Source organism: Scophthalmus maximus, chromosome 5 (genome assembly GCF_022379125.1).
Source record: "Scophthalmus maximus strain ysfricsl-2021 chromosome 5, ASM2237912v1, whole genome shotgun sequence".
Classification (NCBI taxonomy): Eukaryota; Metazoa; Chordata; class Actinopteri; order Pleuronectiformes; family Scophthalmidae; genus Scophthalmus; species Scophthalmus maximus.
Window position 1 is genome coordinate 8,148,985 of NC_061519.1, and position 23,653 is coordinate 8,172,637.

General features: G+C 41.8%; 1 protein-coding gene across 1 annotated transcript; it reads left to right on the forward strand.

The window, feature by feature from the left end:
* The first annotated feature begins 649 nt into the window (after positions 1 to 649).
* Positions 650 to 21,623, forward strand: LOC118310617 (potassium voltage-gated channel subfamily H member 6-like). The gene is made up of 20 exons (XM_047331889.1): positions 650 to 877; positions 6,221 to 6,385; positions 7,688 to 8,129; positions 9,175 to 9,335; positions 10,004 to 10,083; positions 10,572 to 10,670; positions 12,127 to 12,299; positions 12,889 to 13,027; positions 13,462 to 13,599; positions 13,690 to 13,844; positions 14,167 to 14,408; positions 14,699 to 14,898; positions 15,747 to 15,834; positions 16,730 to 16,894; positions 17,059 to 17,180; positions 18,060 to 18,131; positions 18,517 to 18,610; positions 19,554 to 19,662; positions 19,754 to 20,131; positions 21,066 to 21,623. The coding sequence occupies exons 1-20, from the start codon at positions 721 to 723 to the stop codon at positions 21,418 to 21,420; spliced, it is 3,534 nt and encodes a 1,177-aa protein (XP_047187845.1). The 5' UTR covers positions 650 to 720; the 3' UTR covers positions 21,421 to 21,623.
* The last annotated feature ends 2,030 nt before the right edge of the window (positions 21,624 to 23,653 follow it).

The window sequence follows — 23,653 nt, forward strand, 5'->3', positions numbered from 1 at the left end:
TGGAAAGATATTCACTGATTCAGACCTTCCGGATCAACAACTAACAAGGGAAACGTTAAAACAGAGCACATACTTTACAAACTACAATAGGTTCACTACTATGCATTGTAGTGTTACCAAAATCACCTCACATGTAAGTGGTCTTCTCTTGGTGAGGGGATTTTTGTAACACTTTATATAGTGACACTTTTCACGTTATAACGTGATACTAATCCTTTTTGAATGTTTCCGTCGTGGCAGCAATGCACCTCCATACATAAGTAAACAGTAGTCTTTCCTACATGACATACATGTTTACTCAGTACTCGTGTCGGACCACACCCACAATTGAACTACACACCTTTGACTAAAAGTTGCATGGTTACGCTTGAATGACAATAGTACTGGAAAGCTGCCTCGATGGTAATTCCCAGTACTGTTGTAGATCTTGAAGACCACAATTTGATGACGAAAAACCAACATGGATTCACAAATTGAAAACAATGCTAGTTTCTCCGAGTTTTCAACTCTGAACCCCAAATGTGTGTGAATTTCACGTGGAGTCCAGCAAAAATATTTTTCCACCTAAATCCCCATTTTATTTCAGGACTTTGTGAAGTGGTAACCTCCTTGGCCTGCCTTCCTTCCCTTTCCCTGTCCTCTACAGATCGAAAGTTTATCATCGCCAATGCACAGGTGGAGAACTGTGCCATTATCTTCTGCAACGATGCCTTCTGTGGGATGTGTGGTTACACCCGGGCTGAGGTGATGCAGAAGTCCTGCACCTGTAGCTTCCTGTATGGACCTCACACCAGGAGACCAGCGGTGGCACAGATGGCTAAAGCTCTGCTGGGAGCGGAGGAGAGAAAGGTGGCGATTTCCCTCTACACTAAAGAAGGTATTTTCACCAGATTTGTTGTGGTTGCACAAGTAGTATATTTTCAATAATTCACATCAGACATTTCCACTTAACTTTGTTTTCACCTGGATCTACTCCTGCTGCATGCTCACTCCTCAGTTTTTAAATGTATTAAAAATACAGAACTATCAACTATAGGCCAATGAGCTCACCTCCAGCTTTTTTTTCAGTAGCTCAACTTCACCCGGGACCCTTTCCCCTTGTATGCATAACCTCCAGTTCAAATATATGTGATTTTGTCTCGTATCTATTCCAAATTTGAGTTAAAACACTCTTCAGTATTTGTTGTTGGGTTAATTTAGATATGTGATACACAATATTTTGTTTTGTGTGGTTTGTCAGCAGCTACACATGTATATGGAGAATACAATCAGGATTAGAAAACACATTTAACACAGAGAATGAGAATGAGTAGAGGTAGAGATAATAGTCCCTAGGTACGGTAAATGGAGACAATGCCTGAAAACTGTATTTTTCTAAGTTTCAAGTTCATTTAGTAAATTGTGGTCTCATTTACGACGATAAAGCACCATATACATCGGAGCGGGGCTACAGCGTCATTTAAAGCTGGTGCCGTCCAATCGATGCATGGCTGCAGGTGTAGGGGGGCGAGCAGTGGACGAGCTCTCGGGCAGGCCCACCTTCAATTCTACGTCTGGTTGCAAAAAAACAAGATGGCACTGGTCAAAATGCGAAACACTCGAGGCTTCAAAATGGCAGTTCGCAAACCGACAGGTGACGTCGCGGTGGGTTGCCACTTGGTAGAGATGTCACTCTCCCCTGAAGATTAGCCATCAAGTTAGCTGTGAGTTAAGTGTGGTATAATAGATCTTTTCTCTTTGAGTGTGAGTCATGTTTTTATCTGGCTGTGTACAGATCAGTGTACTAAACTAAACAAAGTTGAACAGCACTACTGCTTTAAAACCACAGAAGTTACAGTGTAAACCAAAGCTCATTATATAGTAGTTGTGGTGATATTGTAGCAGTGGTGCATATTGAGTAACAGTGTTATTGAGGTGATTGACAGTACTTTAAGGAATAATGAATTGAGGAGAAAAACCCATTTTCAGACAGGTTCTCTGCAGCACTTAGTGTCACAGTCGCCTCAGTGTCTCTGCTGCAGTAGAATATGAAAGAGTCTCTATCAAAATTTAATCTTTCATTTTAGCAGCTCCCCTGCAACTTTATTGTTAGTTTTTCTCATTGTATTTCAACAATGCCCAGATTTATTGTTTTTGCCTGAAGACGAGGAGGCCGGAGGGTAACTCCCTTTTATAGACTGACACTAGGGCAGAGCAGAATGATTACTGGTTCAGGAGCAATGGAGGTAGCTGACAATATCCAGCAACAACTTTAGTACAGAGGAAACCCTTCTTCCTACTGTAGGACGTGACTATAACTGCTGTGTAATACATCATACTCTATGTATGCAATTTATATTTTCATCAATAAATAATAAGCAGTTTAAACATAATGATTTGAAAAATGTATGGTTCATTCAAGATCCATGCCAGGAAAATGTTTAAGTAATCCCGCATTACCAGTTATAAATAGCTTCATAAGCAACAATGGACATTTCAACATTATAGTGTGGACAGATCATAGTGCATTGTACAGTATTGTCTGCAGCAATTTTAAAAAGGGTATCACACGAATAAGATGAATCTTTGACAAACATTTTGGAGCATAAATGTGGCAATAACTGTGCCACAAGTAAAAAAGATCCAAGTGATCAAGTAAATGTGTAAAGACACTGACAGGCTTTAAATTGTAACAGGCCTCATTTCCATAAAAGCTGTGATAAACCACACACACACACACACACACACACACACACACACACACACACACACACACACACACACACACACACACACACACACACACACACACTATTTTACATACAGCACAGAGTGAATACATGGTGATTGTAGGGGGATTGACAGGGACCTTCACAGCTTCCTCCCCTGCATTAATCATACTGCAGAGGTCAGCGTGGACGACCGCAAGGCAAGAGATATTTTTCAAGGAATTGTAATGTGAATGTTTCACTATATAGATTTTTCTTCCCGTTATGTGTTTCTTCTATTTGTTTCTTCTTCTTCTGGCTACTGGATAGCCAGATTGTGTTTAATGACACAACATTAAATGTGTCATTTAATGATTGTTTTTTTTACATTTATTCATTCATAGATATTTTTTTTAAACTATTTTGAGTTTAAATGGGACTTTTAGTCTTGGTTAAAAAATACTTTAGCTGTTCTGTCAGTAAGAGCTACTTTTAATGTCTGAGATTTAATTGTAGGTCATATGGAAATATACTACCTGTGTTGCTTAATGCTATGTAGGTAGTTGATGCAATGCAATTAAGGTTCAGGTGAATTTGTAAAAAGGATCTAGTTTAAAGACAGATGCGGGACATCCTCCAGGAAGAATGTGGCGCACAAGACATGTTTGATTTTGCAATTTCATAAAAACAGGAAAAGCCACTCAGAAATACAAAAAGATTCTCACGACAGCAATCTGTAACTGAAGAGGATAACATTAACGGTAGACTAACATGTCCTCCAGGCTGGTCCCTTCTGGCTGTACGCCTTCCAGGTCACAGCCTCACAAACGGTCTTGGACCAAGACGAACTTGTGTATTTCTTAGAGAATCTATTATTTTTTGCTGTAGTTAAAGAGAGGACTGTGCGACTAGATTGTGGCAGATTCTGTCCGAAGAGCATGGACAACAGATAATCTCTCCCGAGGACTTCTGAAGCTCTATCAGAGCGTCTTGGTTGTTGGTCACCTCCTTAACCAAGACCCTTATTTCCCTGGTATTCTGTTTGGCCAGACTCTAGGAAGACCCCTGGTGGTCCCACACCTCTTCCATTTCACAATGATCGAGACCGTCGGGCCGAACAACGGCCCCTAAATGTGTCATGAGCTATTGCTTAATTATACACAGTTGGGCTTTTTTCTAAACAATGTCCAGTCAATTCAGTTTGTGAAGGGGTCTGAGTACGTCATGAAGCCACTTTATTTTCTGGTGTTTTCCAGAGTGCTATCCCCGAAAACTGTTATGTAATGCTACTCTCTTCCGTAGTGCATTGCAGATGTGACTGACTGAAACTTACAGAGGAGTTGTAACTTTGTAAATGGAGCTTTTGCTGTTAACATTTAACTGTTCACATAAATAAAGAAATATGAGAAATAGCGGATCCGATCCGTGACATATGATATATGAATATGCAGAGATACAGAGGCAACAAGAAAACAAAAGAGAGAGAAGTGAGAATGTCATGGAGGAAGGGCATGGTAGAGACTGAGTGAGAAACTGTGTGTGTGTGTGTGTGTGTGTGTGTGTGTGTGTGTGTGTGTGTGTGCGTGCGTGTGTGTGTGTGTGTGCGTGCTTGAGACAGAGGGCTGAATAATCTTTTGGCACTTTCCATTAATCTCTAATCCGCTAGTTTATCGTTTATTTTTTCGTTTATTCTAATGAAAATTATGATCCTATTTCTCTCATTGTCCCTAAAGACTGGCACTGACCTTTAATATGACACACACACACACACACACACACACACACACACACACACACACACATGCACTCTCACACACACACACACCAAAGTCAGTTTTGTTTAATAGTAGAGCTTTAAAATCTAGACATGTCAGACTAAAATAACTTTAGTATTCAATGAGCTCAGCAAAGCTTATGATTTAGTCTCAATATCAGTTCATAGTCTGAGGATTATCACATGGAAATATGCCTAGCTTTCGTGCGTGTGTGTGTGTGTGTGTTTCCTTCTTCTCTGCAGCAGATGGTCTTTAATTCTGATATCAAAATGATTTTGAAGTTAGAATGCAGCGACGTTAATCCACCGTGGCTGTCAATGTATCAATGCAACATTAACCCCCTCTCCTGTCTCTGCCCTTCAAACACAGATACTGCACACGCACACACACACACACACACAAGCAAACACACACACACGCACGCACGCAAACACACACACAAACACACACACACACACACACACACTGAACAGCCTGTGAGCAACTGAAAGATGTTATGTAAAAGAAATTATCATTTCAAGTCATTCAGCTATTATGAAGAAAATAGATTCTACAACTACATGAATAACATAGCGAATGAAATTAATTGTGCGATGCTTTGATACACATGTCACACCATGGATATACTGATAATGTGCAATATCAAGGTATAGCACAGGACTTAAAAAATGGGACACAGTGTATTTTATGTAATTCTTTTACACGGGGCATGAAAGCACCACTCCTATGTGCCAACTGAAGGACTCCGACTACTGGAGGTCAACAACAAAAACACGTTTCAACTGCAAATTTGTTCCAGTGGCAGGACAAAGATTGACGTGTCCTTAGGGACATACGTTGCACTCTTTAAATCGCAATAGTGTAGTGTGTGTTGCAATTCTCATATGCTACTGAGTTTATGTTTGTAACCTGGCTCTGGACGTCAGACTCTGCCATCTTGACACGTGCAGCAGCCACACGTAGAAAGTTGTACCAGCCATGGCAAAGGGATGAAAATGCTTTTTCCTGCTTTCTTTCTTTGACGGATCTGCAATCTGATCGAGTGAACCCAGTCACTTAAAACTGAACTACACGTTTTCCTAATAATAGTAATAATAATAAGTTCATTTGTAAGTGAGACATTTTAAGATATCTATCGCTGAGATTTAGACTCTACCCCTGGAAAAATGTGTGAAAAGCCCCAAAGGTCACACGTGACAGAATCTCCTGCGTCAGCCTGAGCGAATCTGTAAGGGAGGGTGAATATACTGCTCTCTATTGTTTACTGTACATATTTTATCTTAAACTTCATAGGAAACTGATGAGGTTGGCCACGCTCTCCCCCTCCTTCACTGTCATCTGTCCCTCGGGCAATACACCACTACAGTGGAACTACTGTGCTGCCGACAGAATGAAGCCTCTTCTGTAACATTATGGATATAATTGAATTTACAGAGCCTTGTGTTTGAAAAATGTGGAATTGGTTTAGTGAAAGAGACTCATTAGGTGAATTGGTTCACTGATTTGAACAAATAACTTTTAACAGTATGGACAAATGTAAATAATGTACAAAGGAGGTTGACGAAGAGTCTTCTCACTGAGATATAAATTGTTTTAAAATAGTGAAAAAGCTCAACGAATGTATAAACAGAGTTCTCTGAGTGGCACAGTAGTCATTTTCTGTCTGGTGTCACCATCTAGTGGCAATATTCGGAATTACCTGAAATGACAGAAGCTCTCCCCCGTTCTTCTGTTCCCTGTGTCACTCTGTCCCTGCAGGAGTGTGTTTCAACTGTGAGATCGATGTGGTTCCAGTGAAGAACGAAGATGGCCTGGTCATCATGATCATACTCAACTTTGAGCTTCCCACTGACCCCAGACCAGCCAGCAGCTCTCCAGCCAGAGAGCTCAACCGAGTGGTGCACATCCCCTGGCTGACTGTGGGTACGTTTCATCAACACTATCATCAGTGAATTCACAGTTACTGAGGTATTAATGATGGCATACACACACACACACACACACACACACACACAAATTCCTTAACACTAACACCGACGCATAGACCAAGAAAAAGCTCATCAAATTTGTGGGCAGATCTTGACAAAAGGAGGGGTCCAGGAAATTTGATTCACCTCCTGAAACACTGTGCGTTTAAAAAAAAATTAAAATGTATTGATATTTTCTAATAACTCGTGGAGCTTGAAGGAAAATTCTGGCATATTTAGGGGACTAATATCTATGAGTGTTTGCAATTTGGTGTGTATCCGAATAAAAATCTGGATCGAGCACATTTAAATTTGGTTTCATAAGGGAAGTGTTGGACCTTGGCGGAGGTACTATGTGTTATGAGACATTCAGGTTTTACATGAATTTCATCATCATTATATGTCATGTGAAGCCAGGAACTACATTATATGTTCAAATCCTGTGTTACAGATTTATGTCATGAGTTTGTTCTCCTCCAAATATTGACCATTATTATAAAACCGTGCTTTTGGTTAATTGATTAATCTTTTATTTCCTGAATATGAGTTATTTAACGATTACATTTACCTTAGTGCAAGGTGTTACTTGTTGTTTAGACTCATTTGGTTTTTTTAATCAGCATACTTCCTCTGATTTCCTTTGAAAATCACACACATCTCTAATATGAACGTTTAGCTTCTAAATAAGCTCCCTCCCAGAGTCATAACTCAGTCAAATGGAAGTTTATTATCAGATTTTCTAACATTCATCGATGATAAACATCCAGAAATCCACTTCAAATTGAACACACCTCAGTGGCCTGGCTGCTAAACTAATCTTGACTGAATGTATCAATAAAATGTTCACTGACAGTATGTTTGTTTAGTGCCAAAATATCTCGTGCATCTTGCAGTACAGCATCATTATTTCATATTTGATTTAGGCACTAAGCATGACAATAAATGTACTCTGTTAAGGATGTGGAAAGACATGGCCTGGTTTAAAAAGTCCACGATGACTTGAAGAACAACATGCGAACAATGAATTAAAGCCATGATCCGTCTTCAACTTTAACCACATTCTCTCATTGTCTAAACCTCAGGGGTCAGGATGTGAGCCCTGAGTCTAGTCTTACAGGCCTGTACGCCTGTCCTCCATCCTGACGGCCTGTTGAGGTTTTCCAGAGCACTTGCTACTTAGTTAAAGCAACAGAATATAGTAGAAATACAATCTAAGAAAAACAAAACCATCCCCGTCTTCCTCTTGTGCTCCACCCAGATTGGCGGCAGCGTCTGCGCCTTCTCCTCCGCTCCCTCGGCTCCAGTTCAGGTGTCCTGTCGCAGGACACAGAGCTGGGTTCTCCCCGTGCCGACCTCCTGCCCCTCGGACGTGAGTCTGTGGCCCTGGACAAACTGCTGCACTACCCTGAGAGACAGCAGCAGGAGGAGTCAGGAGCTGGACTACTGCTGTGGGACAAAGAAGACGAGGAGGAGGAGGAGGAGGAGGAACGGATAAGAGGAGCGGGACGAGGAGGACAGTGGGACGGCTTGGAGGCACCTGAGTCGAGGAGTGAGGGAGACAGACAGAGCAGAGATGGAGGTGATGTTGATGCATCTCTGGTGGATACAAGAACAGGAGGAGGGGGAGGACTTCACACAGCTCCCACCTCAGCTCCCCCAGGTCTGGCCCTGCCCCTTACCTCCTCTCAAACTGCACCGAGGTAATTCAATCTTTTCATTTTCTATTATTTAATAAGCATGTTATTGTGATTACTGCGATAAATTTGATTAAATATAGGACTGATAAGCTTTTACAGGCAGTGACATTAAACAATGCAACACACTATAACGTAGTGTATTTATAAATACAATTCTCAACATTTTAATTTTGGCCATGAAGACATATTTTATGTCATGTCAAATATTTTGTTCATTGCAGTGACTCCAGATATGGTTGTACACGATTACAGTTGTTGGAAAAAATGTGACTAAACACTTATATCTTTTTACAGCTACATGATAGTGTGTTATGAACCATTTAATATCTTATGTATAATAATATGTTCATATACTGTCTATGTAGAAGAAAAATATGAGACTACTCCATTTGGCTTTTGTCCAGAGGGTTTGCCTGCTGCTGCTGGAAATGAGGTTAAAATTATTTTAGGGTTCAAAGTTCAATTGTTTTAATTTCATGAATTCATTTAAATATGAAAAAAAATGGAGTAGTGGAACTCACCAAGGGGGGTTAACAACTAAAGATGAGATTACAATTCGCAATATATTAAGGGACTTAAAATTAAGGGAAGCATCCTGAAGTATGGAGGCAGAAGTGTGCCTCAGAATATTCAATTTTCATAGATTAGTCGCAGTCATTTAGTCAATACTTTTAGTGATAAAGTGGTAAACTGGTAATTATGGGGAGAGTTCTTGTTTTTTTTTTATCACTGTACAAGCAACATGTCACAGTTTTGGTGTGTGGTGGGACCATGATATGGATGTGCAACACTAATATGATAGGGGTGGTTTGCAACAATGAATAAACAAGATTTGTAACCTGATAAATTGTGTTTTAGTGATGCTTCAGCCCCATGACCTCTCCCTTATGGTGTATTGAATATTAGTTTTTCTCTGTTTTAGATATAGGAAGATGTGGTTGTGTAGGTATGGATACAACAGGTCACTAACAGACACTCCTCCTTCGTGGGCTAATGCGTCCCTTGATTTGACAGCCATTTTACAAGTGCACATGTCTGTCTGTAGGAGAGGCCAGAGAAGGAAAGGCCGAGGCGAAGACAGCGGCTACCCTCCATCCAGCAGCTTCGACGGCAGCTGCGGGAGTTTAAAACATTCCTCCTCGGTGGACGATATCAAGAGCAGGCAGAGTTACTGGGAAAAGAGGCTACAGTTGAGAAACAGCTGCACAGGTGAGCATTCAACCAAGTTCAGCCCCCTCCTGTCTGCAGCATATTGTGTTCACAATACAAGAGGCAAAAACAACAGACTGGGGAAGCCAAGCCTACCAACTAAAATAACCTCCTCTGAAGAAATACTGCTGAAATTGTTATTAAAAAGAAGAGAAATTTACAAAAGATCAACTTGTGAGTGAATTCATTTAAAATGTTGACCTATACAAGCAATTATATACAATAATATAGCACTGTGCTTTATAATTATTGACTATAAAGCATGTTATAAATTACATTTACCATTTTACCAGTTTAGCAATATTACATCCAAATGACCATCGGTCATTTCTGTTGTTATCTTTTTCTTCTGTTATACAAATCTCTAGCTGCAAATGTGCACAGTGATATTTTTAGGAGGAAAAAAAACTGTGGTTAGGCCACAGAGCTGAACATGAAACAAATTTACAGTTTGACATAATGTGCTCTTTCAAAATCTCGCAACAGTTCAAAACGGGTTTGTTGCCGTGCCGCTTGGCCAGCGTGCACCGTCAAACTGGGAGGCCGTGCTAACCTTACCCTACTGCGTTGTCTGCACGACTCCTGCTGCTGTCATGTTCAACAATCCTCTCGGAAAGATGCTTGCCAATATAAATGCGACAACAGTTCTCCCCTCTTCTCTCCGGCAGCTCGTATGGTAACCGTCAGAAAGACCAGCGGGCCTGTTGCGACATCAGACACTGATTTACGCTGCAGAACCAGCAGCCAGGTAACACACGCAGACACACACACGTAACCGCCAGTGTACGCACATGGAGAAAAAATAACCCACATCTTTCCCCGCTGCTTCGGAAGCTCTTACATTTAAGAGAACTTACGAGAGAAAAGAATCCTGTAAAAAAAGCAAATGTCACAAATTGATGAACAACTGATGCAGCAAACCATCAGCTGATGATGTGTAAATATCTGCATTATTGTCACTTAAGTCTCATTCAATGACCAGATTCTCCCGAAACGTAACACACTGTTGTGTAAAACTTGTGATTGTTTGACAGGTTCCGCTTTTTTTGGCTCAGAGTTCTTTGTATATGAGTTGCGATTTTGAATCATCCACTTTTCATCATCACCTTTTTCTCGTTGAATGGTAACTTTTTTTTTAACACTGCGTTTTTTACTTTCAATGTGTGTGTGTGTGTGTGTGTGTGTGTCTGTGTGTGTGTGTGTGTGTGTGTGTGTGCGTGCGCACATATGAAACAGATGACCCAGAGCCCAGTGGCCCACTTACCTCCTGGTGAAATCAGACCTCCTTGCAAACTGATCGACAGGACACATCATGTCACTGAGAAAGTCACTCAGGTTCGTAGAGACGACTCAGTTCCTCTCATGTCTCTTCTTCCAAACTAAGTGGACCAGCTTTGTTTCAGAAGCTTTGACTGCATCTGTTGAAGCTGTTACTGTTTCTTCCTATAAGTTACTTGTAGATCTATATGCGCGTGTTGCCATGTGCCTGTTCTTCATTGGTAAGTCCTGCTCCATCAGCACGTATTATAAAAAAGGTTTACTGTGATGTTAACGGTATTTATGTAAATAAATATAAAATTATTTTTAAATAATAAAATTAGACAGAAAAAGCAACAACAAGCAAATAAACCATTCAATTGTCACGATTCTGAACTCTTGAACGCTTCATCGATTTTTTTTTTTTGTTCCTTTGTGGACTCTGATCTATTTATTCTTTGATTACCATTCCTTGGGTATCTCTATCAAGTTACTTTGTTTATCCCTTGGGTTTCTTGTATATTTTCAGTTTGCTACTTCCTGTTTTACTTTGTAGTTACGTTCCTCGTGTGTCTCTTCACTTCCTTTTCCCCTGTGTCTTGTTTTTGTTCTCTTTACTTGTCCGTTGTCTCCCGCTCCCGTCATTGTCTGCACCTGTTCCCAATGTGTTTCACCTGTGTTCAATTAGCCCTGCCATTATTATTATGCTGCTATGGCAACCGTGGTTTTTCCTGCTTTTGGTTCCCTCGTGGATTTCTTTTGTTGTACTTCTTTCTTTTTTTTTTACATTACATTACATTCATTTAGCAGACGCTTTTGTCCAAAGCGGCTTACAATAAGTACATTTACTATTAGTCTCTTGTATTAAATCACTTATGTTCCTGCACTTTGAATTTGGGTCCTGCTTCATCGCCACACCCTCACGGGAATAGTTTATACACTAGTGAAATATCTGCATGTCTGATCGTGTTTTCCCAATTTAACAAACCACACCAATGCCTGATTCATATGGAGATTTTAAAAAAAGAATTCCATTCAGTGATCAAGCATTAGCACCGAATTAAAGTGTTCCCATGGTTTTGCTTCACCGTCGACACTTGATTCCCTTGTAAAACACTACACCAACAAAGTCTGAAGTTGATCGGATGAGGAGCTGCCAAGCAAAACAAGAGACAGACAGAAATTTCTCCTTTTATAGAATTTGACCTGATCACCGGGCGCTTTTGGGGTTAGTCCCCAACGATAAAGCACTGTCTTTAACATGATAAGGGCCCGAGCACCAAATGGTACAAGTTCTCACAAACATTAATACATCAAATATATATATATATATATTTTTGAAGAATGGTGTGTCACCCCTCCAGTAGTTCCGCACCCTTGGAGAATTTTTTACATGTAGCACTGACGCTCTTCCCTCTGAAAACTCTAGGTGGAACATCGCCTCACAGCCGCCACAGGCACACTGCATGTCAGCTTGTCTGCTCTTGGCTGTGAACAACGATCAGACGAGCAGACCTCTCCCTCCCTCCTTTAGGTTCTGTCTCTGGGGGCTGACGTGTTGCCGGAGTACAAGCTGCAGACTCCCAGGATCCACAAGTGGACCATCCTTCACTACAGTCCATTCAAGGCTGTGTGGGACTGGCTGATTCTGCTCTTGGTGATTTACACAGCCATCTTCACCCCGTATTCTGCTACATTTCTGCTGAGGTTGGTGGGAAATGAACAAAGCACTGATGCTCACCTGACACACATGGCTTTACTGTGGAGATGTAAAGCTTCCCCTGCTGTGAACTTTTGCCGACAAATTTCGTCCAATCTAATCTGCAGATTAACACTGAAATGACCCCCTGACCTTTATCTCTTTTCCCTCTGCAAATCCACAGGACAGACTTTTCTGGCCTCACAAGGCTCAAAGAAAAAACCTGAACTATTTGTGTCCACACATTAGACTTTTATATTGGCGTTTACTTGACTTTGACTTGATAGCATGTTCCTTTTTGAGCAGGTGTGAACCATCCGGTAGTTGTTTCATCACTATCTACCCAACAAGGGCTGGATTTCACAAATGAATGGTTTAGAAGTACAGTATATAATACAAACAGCACTATTAAATGTTAGAGAATCTGATCTTAGCAAAAGTGTTATAAACTTGAAGATGAACGTGACCGGGGGAAGTCTGTAAACGTGTCCTACGTCCCATGTGATCTGTCAGACACCATTACTCGTTTTTATTCTTGCAGTCTAAATAATTAGTTTCAGTTCCTTCTCATGACTCTATTGTCATCTTTTCCTCTAGTGACCAGGAGGAAGCAGCCATGCAGACCTGTGGTTACTCCTGTTCCCCCCTCAACGTGGTGGATCTCATCGTCGACATCATGTTCATCGTTGATATCGTCATCAACTTCAGGACCACATATGTCAACTCCAATGACGAGGTGAACTGGTCTGGTTGTCTGACTGGCTGAATAACTCACAGCTCCGCTAGCTGACAGGGTGACTAATAAACAAGACCAACTAACTCACTGCCTCATTCGTACAGAGAGGCCATCAGAGTGCCGTTATCTGTGGATGCCCTGAAATTTTTCAAGCCTTTATTTTTGGAAAGGTTAAGCTTGAAAGGGGGAGAGGGGGAAGACGTGCAGCACAGGGCCGGGGTCGGAGTCCAACCCACGGCCACTGCAGGGGGACTCAAGCCTCCGTGGGATGCCGGCGCTGCCGCTGAGCTAACCGACGCCCCGGTTCATTTGAAATATTAACCTAAGAATTTACATGTCACTAAATCCTTACTGCTAATGAAATACAACCGACATTGTAGAGTTATAAACCCTGATGACATACGTGGCTGAGATTTTGCGTTTTGTCTCCTCAGGTGGTGAGCCAGTCCTCTCGGATTGCTGTCCACTACTTCAAAGGCTGGTTCCTCATCGACATGGTGGCAGCCATTCCCTTCGACCTCCTCATTTACCGCTCAGGAGAGGAGGCGGTCCGGGGAGGTGCAGAAGGCGAGGTAGGGGGGAGGGAAGAAGAAGATGAGGCTTCATTTGATCCGGTCACATAAACATTTGAACCCTCACTTTCTTTTTCCTCCTCCCAACAGACCACCACTCTGATCGGTTTACTGAAGACGGCTCGGTTACTGCGATTGGTTCGCGTAGCCAGGAAGTTGGATCGATACTCCGAGTACGGTGCGGCTGTCCTCTTCCTCCTCATGTGCACCTTCGCCCTCATCGCCCACTGGCTGGCCTGCATCTGGTACATTACTCCACCTTATCCTGTTGAGTGTGTGACTGTCACACATACTTTATAAAGAACAGTCTGTACGTCACACAGAACATGGTTGAAATAACAACAACAATATTTAATCCCAGTTACTTCTTCAGCAGAACAGAAAATAGAGAGAAAAAAAAGAAAAAAACACAAAACAAGAAGCAAGTCATTCTTTTGCAAATGAGACGGTGGCAGATTTTACTGTACTCGATGGGGAAAATGATTGAAATCCTTTTCAAGCCTGTGAGCCAGTGCTTAAAAGGTTTATCCCACCGTGGAGAGATCCGTGTTTGTCTTCTTACCCCAGGTACGCCATAGGTAATGTGGAGCGGTCCACGTCAGTTGGGATCGGCTGGTTGGACAACCTGGGCGACCAGCTGGGGAAGCCGTACAATGACTCCATCATTGGGTCGGGTCCGTCCATTAGAGATAAATACGTCACGGCTCTGTACTTCACCTTCAGCAGTCTGACCAGCGTGGGCTTTGGGAACGTCTCCCCAAACACCAACTCTGAAAAGATCTTCTCCATCTGTGTCATGCTCATCGGCGGTAAGTTTTCTGAAGGTATTCTTCCTTCTTTAGTAGTTTTCCCATCATTTTAGGTCTTTAGGGCTCTACAGATAAAATATTATATCTTATATCTGTTGTAAAACTTGTGATAGCTTTTTACGTGTATTAATGGTGCTTTAATGCAAGTCAAAACCTTTGTATAGTACGATTCCTGAAATATTTGTAATGCTTATTTTTGTTTTGTTCTCAGGGCTCTAAATGAATATTTTTTAATTTATTTTTTAATAAAAGGTCAATTGTATAAAGTCTGTTTTCTGTCTCTTCTGCAGCTCTGATGTACGCCAGTATTTTTGGAAACGTGTCGGCCATTATCCAGCGGCTTTACTCAGGTACCGCGCGCTACCATGCCCAGATGATGAGGGTTCGCGAGTTCATCCGCTTCCACCAGATCCCCAACCCTCTGAGGCAGCGGCTGGAGGAGTACTTCCAACACGCGTGGTCATACACCAATGGGATAGATATGAATGCTGTAAGTTATGGGAGACTCTCAGGTGACCTATCTAACTCTGTCAGACTTATTACATGTTCATGCAACTGTTTTGTGGAACCTGGATGTTTTTTTGTTTAGAAATATACAATATTATAACACTCAACCCCTTTATCTACATAATAAATGTCCTAATGCAGGTTCTGCTTCACTACATTAGGTTTGTTATGTCTGTGTCTGCCTTGAAGTCCTTTGGTAAAGCTATCTTTATATAAAATAATAATTATTATGAATCATATTATTAATAATAAAAATAATAATAATACCAATAATAATATTAATAATAATATTGTTATTGCCAAATCTTGAGGTCCTGTCTTTAAAAAAATGCAATAACTTTAAGAAGTTAGGGTCCAACTTTAAAGTTACATAGGAATGAATTTAAGCAGCCAATAATATAGAAATTGGACAAAATGTCACGCCTCTGAATTTAATTCATTCATTGTTTTTGCTTGAATTCAAGACTTGAAAGTCCAACAAGTGAATAGCAATCTAGTAGTTACAGCCTAGAGCCATGCCTGCTCTAAAATGATATAGTCAATTATCCTGGTGAAATTCTGCCATCAGCTGAAGTATAATCAAATGTGGCCTGAAACAAGGCATAAGCAGGCTCACGTTTTAACAAATATGTGTTCAAAAAACTATCACTATGTTGTTTCAGCTGCAGACAGCAAAAAGTTGTGAACAAGTGACCAGTGCTGATGAAAACACACCTGTAAGATTATATAAATGAGGGACTTTATGTACTCAGGTCTGTGTGCTGCTCATAACTAAGGTATTAATCCAACCGTGTCCTCTTTGTGTCCTCCATCCACACAAACCTCCTGCAGGTATTAAAAGGTTTCCCAGAGTGTCTCCAGGCAGACATTTGTCTCCACCTCAACAGGTCACTGCTGCAGAACTGTAAGGCTTTCAAAGGTAACACTCTTATACTGTATATAACACATTAAAAGTCAACCGGCATAATTTGTATTGCTGACCGAGGTCCAATGATCCCCAGTCACAGCAACACATTCGGCTTTCTCCAATAAATCTGCCTTCGCTTGCTTTTCAGTGTCATAAAGCCGATGGATTTTGTTTGAAATTGTCTTTCTGCATGGCAGTTCATAAGTTGGGTCCGACGACACTATCTGTAGCACCGCTTCTAGCCCCTGATCTTCTACCACCGAGAGTGGCCGACAGTCTCCTGCAATCCCCTTTGCCAGCGGTGTTTGGAGTGCAAAAATAAATTGCACATAAATGCGTTTTTTTTTCTGTAATTAATTAATCCTAATTAATGCGATTATGTCCCAGCCCTAGTAATTAGTATTATATAAGATATATTGTCAAGTCTATAGCCCAATATCACAAATTGGAAATATTTCTCATGGGGCTCTACCATATTTACAACATTACAACCCCCTCTGTCCTCTGACCATTGAAGCAGACAAGAACAAATTTCCCTTTTACAGGGAAAAACTGAAGAAACCTCAGAAGCAATAGAGGAGAGATGCAATAGACGTCTTCTGATTATAAGAGAGAAATGTACATTTACAGATTGGACAATCAGGATGATTCACAAAGATTGTAAACATATATGAAGAACATGAGCAACGTCCAAGTGCTGCAAAGAAGATGACAAAATGTGTAAACATCACAATCTAATCAACTTATTAAGTTACAAGGAACTGGACACATAATATTCAGGTTGCAGTTCTGTCTTGGCCACACACTTAATATTGTGCATACAGTGTACGGTAGTAGAAACCTAGTTAAAGAAAAGTAGAGAATAAATGGCCCTTGTGGAATTTGACCAACCTTTTGTGGTGTCTAGGATCCACTAAGGGCTGTCTGAGGGCCCTCGCCATGAGGTTTAAGACCACCCACGCTCCTCCTGGTGACACCCTGGTCCATGCTGGGGACCTGATATCAGATCTGTACTTCATCTCCAGAGGCTCCATAGAGATCCTCAAAGGAGACGTGGTGGTTGCTATACTGGGTAGGTGCTAGTCTGAGCCTCATTAATGTGCAAGTAACTCTACCTAGTGGCCAAAGTACGATTCGAGTAGAGTCAGTTATGCCTGCTGTTTATAAATAATGAAAAAACAACAGCACATTGTGATTGCTGTGTTCATGTCATGACCACATGTTCCTCTCCTCCAGGTAAGAATGATATCTTTGGGGAGCCCATCGATCTGGATGCTCTGCCAGGAAAATCCAGCGCTGATGTCAGAGCTCTGACTTACTGTGATCTGCACAAGATAAACAGAGATGAGATTCTGGAGGTAAGACTTTGTTAGGAATACCATACGTATACTGGGTACTTCCTCCCTTTGCTGTCAAACAGCATCAGTTCTTCTTGACATTGATTCCACAAGATGTTGGAAGCTTTCCCCTGAGTTTCTGCTCCATGTTGATGGAGATGATGTTTTAAGCAGAAGTATATACTGTCAATACAGGATGCATCAAGGGGACTGGGAAGATGAGTCGTACAGATTAATTATCAGTTGTATTGCCATCACCAACATTAAGATATTTTGTAGCTTCCTCAAGTTGCTATCCATTTGGTTCCCAACCCAACCTTGGGTCCTACAGATATGCAAAAGAGAGAAGGTAACTGATGAATTTGGATAATATTCTTCTGACCTTACGTTATGTCATCCTGGGAAATAGAGGCCTAAAAATTAGACAATGCATACTAAGTGAAAGGGAATAATTCTAAATTAGCTAAATAAGTCTAAACCATGAAAATCTCCATAACAAATGCATCACTTCATTTCTGCAGAATTATAAGCAAGCACATACATGCTGCCAATCTCCTGATCACCAGCATCAGCATGGACTGTTGACACGAGGCAGGTTGGCTCTCCAGATTCATGCAGTTGACAATTAGCTGCATCCTCAGCAGGAATCCAGATTCATCAGCCAAGGCTACGTTTTTCAGTCTTCAACTGTACAGTGTTGGGGAATCTGTGTCACTGCAGCCTCATGTTTCTGTTCTCTTGCTGACAGCAGTGGAACCTGATGTGGTCTCTGCTGTTGTAGAACATCCACCAAAATACTCATACCGGCTTGTCTGGCACATATAGTCATGGTCAAAGTCACTGAAATCCCTTTTATTTAATCATTGACAACGCCAATTTCCTGTTTTTTTGTGTTTTCAGGTTCTGGACATGTATCCGGAATTTTGTGAATATTTCTGGTCCAATTTGGAGATCACCTTCAATCTCAGAGATGTATGTTACTCATTTTACATCTCTCTTTACTCAGACTAGGTGGAAACTACAATGTGTCAATAATTTAAATGGAGATGTCAAAAGAGAACTTTAAAGTAAATGAATCATTGCAGGCCTATGAATTTGTGTTTTCATAAATTGATTGTGGATGTCTGTAAAGTTTAACTTTGTGATGCAAATAACAAATACAACTGATCCCTCTCTAACTGTCTAACCTATTATACAAGATACATTTGGAATTTGGGCTTTATACATCTCAATGGAAATATCAAAATACTTTGTCACACAGTTTGTTTGTCATTTCACAAACAAAATGCTGAATCAAATGTTACTTTAGCAAAAGGAAATGATTCCTCTTTTCATCCCTCTCCCTCTCTGTCTGCAGGTGTTTAATGAAGCCAGTGGTCTTCTTAGTGGAGAAGACTCGGACTGTGAGGGATCCAGCAGACCACAGAGGAAACACACTTCCACTCACACAGGTAGCATTTCACAACACACTCGTCAGGGAGGAGAAATTGTCAACAGCTATATATTTCTGTCTGGGCCAAGTGGCCTGCAGTTTCCTTCCAAACTCTGTGGAGACACATTGGTGTGATTTGGGGGGATAAAGTAAGATAAAACCCTGGTGCCTAAAGAAGGAAGCAGAAATATTATTTACACAGGTTGGGGATCGGAAGTGAGGTCAGCTCTGGTTACTGGCCCACAAACCTAATGTTTCCTTTCAAAGCAGCATTCAGGAGCTTCAGGAGCAGTGCTTTCTGTCGGGGAGAGGAGCTCCTGGGCTTTTTAACTTTGCAGGTGTTTTACATGCACAAAAAATCTTATGACACACTATAGGAAAGGGAAAGACTGAAAAAGAATAGTATGTCTCCTTAAAGTGAAATACAGTACACATTATTACTTGCACTTGTTGATGTAATATTACATTTTCGTTGTCACACAAGGTAAAGATGGATATAATTGGTACTGTTATCATTTAAAATGTATATGCTAAACATTTTAGCTGATTTGTTGTCTTTTACATTTTGAGACAAATCTAAAAATTGTCCTATGGTGTTATTATTTAGACCCTGATATCTCACTGTATTGTAACAGTGGCTACTCTCCCTGGGGTCCCCTCAAGTTCTTAGATAACATTAGCAGAGCGTACATAAATACACATTAATATAATTACTATTAACAAGCGACTCAAGTACATATTACAACCACTGCAACACTCTAACACATGGGGGCTCAATATCAATCTAAAAAAGATGAATCTGTTCTTACCTTGGATTACAAATAAAAAGAATTGGTCACACAGATGCTGCCCTCAATCCCCCACCCAATGTCTGATTGAGGATTTTCCCTCTGTGAAATTAAGTTTCTCTAAATGTTATTGATCTTCAGGCTGCAAACTCACAGTGAGTATGTATCTGTCAGGTGACCCCATCTCAGCCAAGAGGCAGAACGCTGCCTCCAGGTGTACAAGTCGTCACAGTTACTGGGAGCACCGTGATGGACACAGCATAGACGATCACAAACATACACTGTAAGATAAATAAAACATGCATTCAATAGACAGTTCTTGCTCTGTACTACTTTCCTTTACAAAACAAAATCTGATCTGGCTGCTTCTGTAGATATGGCCCTGTGTTCTCCAGTGAGGATGGAGAGGAGGATTTGGAGGAGACCAGTCCTGCTCAGACTTCCATTATTCATGCTGCTGCCACAAACTCTACCAGATGCCCCAAGCCTGGCGTGTTCCCAGGAGTGTCCAGCATCTTTACATTATGGGGCTCAGAGAGTCGAGAGGAACACACCTATCAGGCGGTGCCCTGCTCCCGCAGCCTCCACTCGCCACCGTCTCAGCCTCCCTCTCACCAGCTCCATTACCTGCCCTCCTCCTCCTCACACTGTCCCTTCAGCCCTCCTCCTCCTCATCCTACCACTATCATCTCTGGGAGGCAGAGGGTTGAGCTAAAGAACAAGCTGGAGGCTTTGCAGCGGCAGATAGCCAGGTGGGTCATAGGGTTTTACCATGCTCTTCTTCAAAGATAGGAGCTGCAGTGAGCGCCAAAAGAGGCTCATCAGGAGGGGAGTCCTGCCTGCGGCTCTACTCATCAGCCCTCTATGGTTTTAGTTTGGAACGGAGTTAGTCCGCGGCAGTCACATTTAGAGTCACTGCAGAAATGGGCGACCAGCAGCAACGCAGCGTCTGCTGTGTCTATTAGGCTTACTGTAAAAATAGCATGAAAAAACATGCCACAGGACAGATTAAATGCATTAGCTGACGATTGAAAAGCGACCGACCAATGACATCCCCTCAATAAAGCTGTGATCAATAAATTTGCGTATCTGAAGGATCGGCGTGCAAATTTCGTATATAGGTGAGGTGACAGGATGGGACTGTGACATGACAGACACTAGTAGGCCTATTTTTATAAAATGGGTAGCTCAAATCAAACGATCTGATTGGTTTATAGTCGTGGTATATTGAGCGTATACCACGGCTATGACGTCGAATCAGTTTGCACAGGACCATATCACTCCGCGACTGCGGAAGTAACGATGTAAGTAGACGCGAGAAGCACTATGGTTTGTTACAGAGTGAAGTTGAGGAAACTTTGTGAGCTCAAAGCGCTACAGCAAAGCATCCGCCGTGCACTGTGCAGGCAGCCAGGAGAGACTATCTTTTTGTATTCGTTAAAATAAATCATATCACTTTTATGCACTCGACACCCCGTCCTTTGGCGGAGACAGAGTAACAAACCAACACTGAGTGTGACCTAATGAACCCCTCTTCACTGAAACCAATGTTCACACCATCACACTTACTGTAGGAGATAAGTAATGCAGCAACTTGACTGTAGAGCAGACTGTACTATTACCGTCTGATCTCAATACTGTATCTCTATAAACTCACATCTCTCTATGCATTTGTGTGTTTTCCAGGTTGGAGTCTTGTATGTCAGCAGACATCAAGACCATCATGGGGCTGCTGCAGAGGCAGATCGCAGTAATCCCACCTTCCTACAGCACCCTGATGTCAACAGCGAACGCACCGTCCTCCCCCATCCTGTCTCCAACTGTCGCCTGCCCATCTGGCACGCTAACCCCTGTCTTCCCCACAGACGAGTCCCCAGCCACCAACCCCCAGCGACGACAGTCAAATGAAGACAGTCAGGACCAAGATCAAGTCCTGCAGCAACTTCCAGAATCTAATTCCATCAATTGTGGTTCCCCTGTCCTCCATCTCACTGCCTCACCCCCTCTCATCCATGCCTCACCTCACACATCTTCATATTAGTCACTGTTTTTCTTACCCAAAACACCTCCACCCAATCCTCAAAAATTCATCCAGTCTTCCTTCTCTGTTCTCAACCAGACAGGTGTGTCTTTCTGTCTTACACATTCTGTAAACCTTTTAGCAGACTGTCAATGAAAGTCAGTCTGAACTTTCACATGAGAATTTTGTAGTTAAAAAAATATTCAGTAGTCTTAGAATTCCAAACTCTGTTAAATTCATGTAATAATATATTTAATTTTTAAAGCGCTTTTCATGAACCCAAAGCGCTTTAAAAATTAAATATATATATATTTGAGAGCAAAAAAAGAAAACACCAACAGTCAGTTACATCATGAGGTAAATGGTAAATGGACTATGTTTATATGGCGCTTTTCTAGTCTTATTGACCACTCAAAGCGCTTTACAGGACAAGTCACATTCACCCTTTCATACAGCGCTGCAATTTACCGCGCCATTTCCTGTCACATTCATACAATTTTTGAGACAATTTTAGGGTTAAGTGACTTGCCCAAGGACACAACGGCATGTGGACTAGGGGAAGGTAGGATGGAACCGCCAACATTTGTGTTTGCGGACGACCGATGCTATGTTTACAGTTCTGAGCCAAGCCGGTTGACATGAGGTGCCAGGACCGTTTTTTGGTCCTCCAATTCTAAATTCTGAACTTTCCTCAGAATCCAAATTTAGAACCAAATTTTAGTGGCATCACGACTGCTTATAAATTATCATTACTGGCACAATCACAATTCCTGTCACACCACTGTCTCCTGCCACTTTCCATCCACCCTCTCTATCTCTATCACTTGGATCCAACACCCTTATTTGTTTTCTATTATTATATATACCAGTTCCCTAGTTATTGACCATTTTCCTGGGTGGATTTTGGTGTTACCAAATGTAATAGGGTTGGCCTCAAACCCCCGACCTCCAGCATGGAGGCTGTGAGGTTTACTCACACTGCACAGTACTCCAATGACAATTCATTTGGTAAGAACCAGGCTTTGTAGAGATGCTAGCTACCCCACAGCCCTCCTGACACTTATTTGACTGGCTTCCTGCCTGTTTCTGCCATTGAATGTGATAGCCTCTTGCTGGATAATCCCCAATTACCTCTCCTAGGGACTCACACATTTTCAGAGGGGCTTCTAGTGTTTGAGTATTGGCCCTATCCACTCACCAAGCGATACAGCCAACCCGACGACACAGCTAAACTGATCCAGAGATGCCAACCAACGCCCCAACAGATCCTGAGTAGGCCTCCTTAGCCGATACGCCATCCGATCCTAAGTTAGCCAGTGCCACTGGGTGCAGCCCAGCAGCTGATGCCTGTGATTACCAGCAGCCTTCTGCTAGGGTTTGCATTACAGGGCCCCTGGAGTTTGTGTTGGCCTACATCAGCAAACTCTGCTCTGCTATCAAGTCTTATGTCTGTCCTGCATCCTGCCCCGATTCCCAGTGTCCTGCTTGCCATCCAGAGGGGTCCTGTCTTTGCTGCCATCCAGAGCATCCAAAGCAGTTCTGCCATCACCGCTGCCCTGCAGAACAGCTCTGCCTTCAACGTCCCTGCCACCCTCCAGAGCAGCTTTGCCCTGCTGCCCTGCCTTCTGAGCTGATCCTGCCTGCCTGGACTGTCTGCATTTGGGTCCTTGTCCGTGTACTCCACACACTAACTGTTAAAGACTGTTTGAACTTGACTGAAAATATGCACATATCCCAGGGCTTTATGAATATAGTTCATTACTTCAAAAAGACGAGAGGAAACAACCATGATCCAGCGATCAGTTAACGTAAATAAGATTGACATTTTCTTGGAATATCAGGGTTAATGAATTGAAACACAAACCCTTATCTTCCACTTTATTACTCAGGCGTAATAAATCTAGAGGCAGCTTGAATGCATGCAAAGTCAATGGAAGTAGTGGAATGGGTATGTGCTTATTGTTATACTGGTTATGGAATATCCTGAATATGTATTTGTCATACAATCTTGTTGTGGTTTTTAGATACCGAAATATACTAGCTTCAGTCCCCTGATATACAGCAGGATATTGAAGGATGTAAACACTGCATTTTGTTTTGTTTTTTATCACTGTCTATAAAATGTGCTGGTGAATTGTCAACTAAGGTTCCATGATAATCTTAGAATAAATTGTATTGTTGCTCTCATCTCCTAATACTGCATATCTCCTCTACTAGCAGAAGCCAAATCCTGCAGGTTGGTGAATGTAGCAGA

What these genes read in the sequence shown, in the direction of transcription:
- LOC118310617 (XM_047331889.1), top strand. Translation starts at nt 721, where the DNA reads ATGTGTGGTTACACCCGGGCTGAGGTGATGCAGAAGTCCTGCACCTGT. An exon ending in GGGGAGGTGCAGAAGGCGAG is followed by an intron (nt 13,600 to 13,689) that starts GTAGGGGGGAGG and finishes TCCTCCCAACAG; the next exon opens with ACCACCACTCTGATCGGTTT. An exon ending in GACGATCACAAACATACACT is followed by an intron (nt 19,663 to 19,753) that starts GTAAGATAAATA and finishes CTGCTTCTGTAG; the next exon opens with ATATGGCCCTGTGTTCTCCA.